General features: G+C 36.2%; 1 protein-coding gene across 1 annotated transcript; it reads right to left on the bottom strand.

The window, feature by feature from the left end:
- Positions 1–225: 225 nt before the first annotated feature.
- LOC131162136 (24-methylenesterol C-methyltransferase 2) lies at positions 226–1777 on the bottom strand. Its single transcript, XM_058118321.1, has one exon. It carries the CDS (start codon positions 1526–1528, stop codon positions 446–448), a length of 1083 nt encoding a protein of 360 aa, XP_057974304.1. The 5' UTR covers positions 1529–1777; the 3' UTR covers positions 226–445.
- Positions 1778–6304: the final 4527 nt, after the last annotated feature.

The raw sequence follows: 6304 nt of genomic DNA on the forward strand, positions 1-6304 counted from the left end.
GAAGAACACCATTAATTAGAAGCATTTAAATAAATAAAATTAAATAAATCATACTAAACGATGCAAGAAAAAGAACCCTATATTTCAATTTTCTCTCTTGGATTAGATGCAGGAGACATTTTAGATGAGCAGCACGGAAGTGAAATTTTGATTTTGGTTTCTTCTTCTTACTGCTTCTACTGCTAGAGAAATAGCTTCTCTGTTCTTCACTGGTGCACACGATAGTAATAAAATAACAATAATTTAATCATAATAAGACAACATTACAGAAATAAATCAAGATCCAACCATGAAATTGATTACCGAAAGAAGACGACATTAATTTTTAACCCAGAAAAAAAAGAGAGTAAATTAAAAACCCTAATTGAAGATTAAACCATTAGGGAGGGAACGAAGAAGATAAGTAGACGGCCAACGAGGTGGGTACCTCAAAATCAATCTCGATTCAAGACGACGGCGACGTCGCCGGTTTTCTGCAGAGGATCATGTGCATCGGACTGAAGATTCCACTCTCGCCGCCTCTGGTGAGAAAATCGGCGGTCTTGAACAGCATCTCGTGAACGTCGACGGTACCCTTCGGCGCGATCCCCAGGGCGGCGAACACGGTGACGAGAATGTGGTTGCGCCAGTAGGCGATGCGCCCCATCTTCAGCCTGGTCCACCACGGGTTCGCCGGCGGTGCCGCCAGATCCCTTTCTTTCAGCACCTCGAACCCCACTTTCCTCGCCGTCGTGGCGATGTCAGCATAGCTCCTCAGCCCCGGCAAGGCGTCCCCCCTCTCGATCCCCTGGATGATCTCCACGTGCTCAGCGTCGCCGGCGACGAACTTGTCAGTGGTGACCCACTCGTACGAAACGTACAGTGATCCGGGCTTCAAAACCCTAAAGATCTCGGCGTAAACCTCTTCGAGCTTCGGCGCGTGGCAAGTCGCCTCGATCGAGTACGCGCCGTCAAAGCTGGCATCGGCGAACGGCATCTCCAGGAAGTTCCCGCAGACGACCTCGCACAGCGAGTCCAGCCCGGCCTTCCTGTTGTGGGCACGCGCGCGGTTCACCTGGTACTCGTTGATCGTGATGCCGACGACATTAGAGCGCGAGTGGGCCGCTATGGCGCGCATAGGGCCCCCGACGCCGCAGCCGACGTCGATGATTCGTTGGCCAGGCTTGGCGGAGATGAGATCTGCGGCCATCTCCTCGTGGAGGCGCGTGGCTTCGCGGTGGGACTTGCCGGGCACGGAGGGTGAGAAGTGGAAGGACTGGCCCCATCCCCACTCGTAGATATCGGTGACGAGGTTGTAGAAGGTGTCGACGAAATCTGGAACCTTCTCGGCAGTTTCGATCTCTTTGGGGCGGCGGAAGAAGGACGAGTACTGCTTGTAGTTGTCGCGGACTTTCTCGGCGGCGATGGAACCGCCGGAGAGATCAACACCCCGCTTCCCCTTTTGCTCGGCAGAGCCTAGAATGCAGACGAACCAGTAGAGGCCGCCAGCAACAAGCGCCGCCGTACAAAACAGAGTGAGTGAATCCATCGATGGGAGAAAGAGAGAGAAAGCGTAGGAGAGGAGAGAGAGTGTAGTGGCGGGGGTTTGGGAGAGGAAAGAGGAATCTGTTCATCCGCAAGGAGGAAAGAGGAAGCTGTTCGTCCGCACTTATCCCCTGTGGGAAGTGAGGAAGGGTGAAGTTGTCATTTTGCTTTTCTGTTGTGCCCTTTCTGTTGCTGTCCATCGACTGGGGTGTCTCCGGTGCATCTGAGCCGTTGGTTGGAATCGGGACACGTGTCATCCAGAAGACGATGCAGGCTCCCGTGTTCGTTACCTAGTCAATCGAGTCGACCCGATTTAAGTCCACTCCACTAGTTGGCAGTAAACGAGCAGATTTTATTTCATGGGTGGTGATATTAATTTACGGATAAATATCCACTAAAAATTAATATAAACACTTTATTTAATATTTTTCATTTTTTATTTATTAAAAAATAATTTTAACTTTTTTAAAATTAAGAGATAAAAATAAAATATTAATTTATCATTTTATTTTGTGAAAAAGTAAATTTCTCGTATCATCAAATGAGGGAAATAGTATTAACCATAATTTTTTAAGAGTTTATACTATTTTTTCCTTTTAATCATTTGCCTTGGTTAATAAATGACTAGAAAAAGAAAATTAATGAAATGACATATTTTGATCAAAATCATTCAAATGAATCAACATAATAAATTTTAAATAAATTAATGAAGATAGATATTAAAGTTGACTCCTATCAAATTTAATATTTATTTTTATACTTTTTAAATTAAAAGAAAAGTTTTGAAGCAAAAATTATTATGCCATTATGTTATCATTCGATCTTAAAATTTTAATATTAAAAAATATTTATAAATTTTTTTTCAGAAGATATTAACCCTCCTAAGATTTGATAAATAAACATTGTTTTTTCGTAAAGTTTGAAAATTTTTAGGTATCTTTCTTAAGATTTTAAAATTTTCAAAGACTTCTCCTAAGATTTGTTAAACAAACACAACCCATTTCTTATATTTTGTAAAAAGACAAATTTTCTAAGGTGAGATCGTATTTTTGGTAAATTTGAGTGAATACCTCATGTCCATATTTAGGGAGAACTAGAAGAAGAAGACAAAGGTAAAAAAGAGAATTGGAAAGATGGGAATGGGATTGGCGTCAATCAGGGCGAGTGTCCTGCAAACTGGGGAAGGACAAAGAATTTGAATCCATACACCATATGTCAAAAAGGGGGCTTCCAATGACATACCAATGCAACTTTTGCCTGGTCAAAATTAATCAAAATTTTAATTATTCCCCACTTTAACCAATTTCAATTTTTTACGATTAAAGTTATTAGGTTATATAAAATATACGGTTATAAATTAACATGCAAAGGTTTTTTTTTATATATATATTTATAAAATTGGAAGGCCCACTAAATATAAAATATTTAATAAGGATGATTTCTTTTTTTATCATTTTTTTAAATTCTTATTATTATTTTAAATTTTTTGTATAAAAGATACTCACCTCTCATGAGATTTTGTAAAAAGACAATTACCTCTTCAAAGATTTCAAAAATTCTAAAAACCTTTTCCGAGATTTCAAAAATTTCAAGGAGCTCCCTAGAGTTTATCAAAAAGAAACAAATCTCTACTTATTTTTAGCAAAAAGATAATTTTTTTTAAGGGAGTTTTCTGTCTTCTTGGCGAACCTCGAGGGAGGTCTCCGTTGTTTTGGCAAATTTTAGAGGAGGTGAATGTCTTTTACTCTAAATTTTTTTTCTTGAGATTTAAATATATTATTTGAAGTAACATATTTTTCATATTCAGATTCTTGTGTTCTTTTTTAGGATTTTTTTTTTTAGATATTTATAGGAGCAAGGTGTTCATTTTTTATTTTTTGAAAAGATTTATATAGAAAGGTCAAGCTTAATACTTTTTGAAGACCTGATTATCTTATTGAATTTGTTGCATAATTTAATTCATTAACTTTATTGGAAATTTAAATAAAAACTATTTAATTAAAATATATTTGATGGGTAAATAAATAAAAAAAGAAACAAAAATATAAATTTCAAGCGAAGAAAATAAAGAGGTTTATTATATATTTTTATTTCTTATTTGATACAAAAATAAAAATAAGGATTTGTTGGATCAATTTTTTAATTTATTTTAGTTTTATAAATAGTAATCAAATATGTTGCTATTCATATGTAACTTATGGCTATTACAATTACTTTTATATAACTTTTTCTATTGTTCAAATTAAAGTATTCCTAATTCCGAGGCTTACATTTTGTTAAGTAAAATTTTATGCTTTTTCATTATTATTTTTTGTCAAAACCAAAAGAATAATGTGAAACTCCTCACCTCGAGGCTTCCGGAAGTTTTCTTGGTCACATGAAAGGTTTACTAATTAACTATAAAATATTTAGTAAAAGCAGTTTGTTTCTCAAGTTTTTCCTTTAATAATTATCGTTACTATAAGTTTCTTCCCAAGATTTGAATGTGACATTCATTGCAAAATCTTATATCCACAATGTTGTGTTCTTGCTGATTGTCTTGATGTTCGCAAGGGTAAATTGTTCATTTACTTTTTTTATTTTTTAAAAGGTTTGTAGGGATGGTGAAATAGCTTCTTATTTTTTGAAGACCTAATTATCTTATCAAATGTTTTGCGTGCACACTCTAATTATTGGAGATTTAAATAAAAAAATTTTTAATTAGAAAATAGAAAAAATATTTAGAGGGTAATAAATAATGCAACAAAAATTATAAATCCCAAGAAAAGGGTACAATGAGTTATGCAATAGGTAAAGGTTTGTTTAATTTACTTAATATAAGATTTGGAATCTATTTGTAAAATGTTATGCTAGCAGATAGATTCATATGAGTAAAAGATAAAGTTTAATGCAGGCTCCAATGATGTCGATTTATACATTACTTTAGTAACCCCAAATATTACAATAACATCGTGAAATATACTTGTTGGAGGTCTTAACTCTTTGCCATTGGGTTTGAATACTTAGAAGAGTAAGAAGAGACCTAAAATGGACATATGCATGTCTCTCATTACATAGTATATGTGTTAGAAATTGACTTGTGAGAATTATCTCACATCAAAACATAAAGAGAAAGTGGGTGACTTGTATCATGGATGAGTTAGAAAGCTTATAACTCAAACTTTTTGGTCAAGTTCATGCTTACTCAAGTGAAAGCCTTTTTCAATTCTACTGGTAGGCTAAATATGAACTTGTAATTGATCTCCAAAATATACAAAAAGATAACATGTAGAGGCCCGAACTCAGAAAATAAAAGAAAAATAAATAAAAGAAAAGGGAAATAAATTAAGGAAAGGAAAAATAAGAAAAATGAAGGAAAAAAGGTTTGGTCAGGACCAAATCGTCAACGATTTGGAGGGACTCAGAAAAACCATTGATGGTTTTCCTGCAGGGCAAACTACCGAGAGCATATAGGGGCCTTTTTGGGTTTAACACAGGCCAAACCGTCGACGGTTTCGTGTGGGGCAGCAACTCTATAAATAGAAGTTGGGATTTTTTTTTAATAGAAAATTTCCTTTCTTTTTCTCTCAGAAACCTAGGGTTTCAGGGTTTGGTCTTCTCTCGGGTTTCTCTTGCTCTCTTAATCCTATACAGAGTCTGTGCTTGCTCTCCGGTCGTGTCTCTCTTCTCTTGGCTTGTCGGTCTCCGTCCTCGGCAAGTTTTGAAAAGCTAGGATTTTGCTTTCCCGTTCGTTTTGGGCCGTTTTCAGAAAAACGGGTAAGGGGAATAAATTATACCAACTTTTTATTAAGTTTAAACCGATTAAATTCGAGTATATGAGTCCGTGTATATATGTATGATTTTCTGAACGGAATAGGCATTTGAAAATGATGGTTTTTGATTATAATTCATATTTGGGGAAAAATCAATGTGAGTAGGGCATATTATTTATTAATAGTATATAATAGTATGGTTGACACTCAAATCATGTGGCATGAGAATAACTCTTCATAATAAACTTGTAACGACCCAGAAAATATTGACATTCAAATATTAAAGACAGAGGAAAATAGATACAGAAACAGAAGGAGGTCGTAGACTTTATTGACGAAGTCGGCGAAGGCTTCAAGTATTTTGTCGACGAACACAGGGTTTCGTCGACGAGAAAATACCGAGAGGTGTTCTGAGGCAGCCTGAATTTCGTCGACGAATACAGGGTCTCGTCTATGAAGAACGGGCTCGTCGACGAAATCCCCTGGTTTATATATATATATAGAATCCTAGAATTATTTCATTTTTAAGAAGTCTCTCTCTCTCTCTCTCCTCTCTCTCTCTCTCTCTCTCTCTTTCTCTATGACTCCCTCTCCTTTCTCTCTTCGTTTTCGGCCCCACCAGTCTCTGGATCGACGATCCGAAGCTACCACGACGCTCCTGGTGGAATTCTCTACAAGTTTGCCAGAACGGATCGTCGAGAAAACGAAGTTAGATTTCATCCCAAATTCAGGGTAAGACCTTTTATTGAGTTTTTGAATTTCTGGTAGTTATAGGAAATGATGTAAACTAAGAAATACTGATATTTTATTCTGAGACATTGTGTTTTCAAGATGTTGAGTTAGGAATCCTGTGGGTATAGAGCCAGATTTTTATAGGGGTTTTTCAAAGTTGAGGTAAGGGAAGGAATTTTTTTAATGATATTAGAGATTTTATAGATGCATAATTACACCATTTTACTATACAGAATTTTCAGAATATGAGTTTGAAATAGTATTTGTTTTAAAATATGAGTTTAAATGATTGTGTG

This window comes from Malania oleifera, chromosome 8 (assembly GCF_029873635.1).
Source record: "Malania oleifera isolate guangnan ecotype guangnan chromosome 8, ASM2987363v1, whole genome shotgun sequence".
NCBI lineage: Eukaryota > Viridiplantae > Streptophyta > Magnoliopsida > Santalales > Ximeniaceae > Malania > Malania oleifera.

Excerpts from the sequence above, each read along its gene's own strand:
- LOC131162136 (XM_058118321.1), bottom strand. The coding sequence starts at position 1,528 with ATGGATTCACTCACTCTGTTTTGTACGGCGGCGCTTGTTGCTGGCGGC.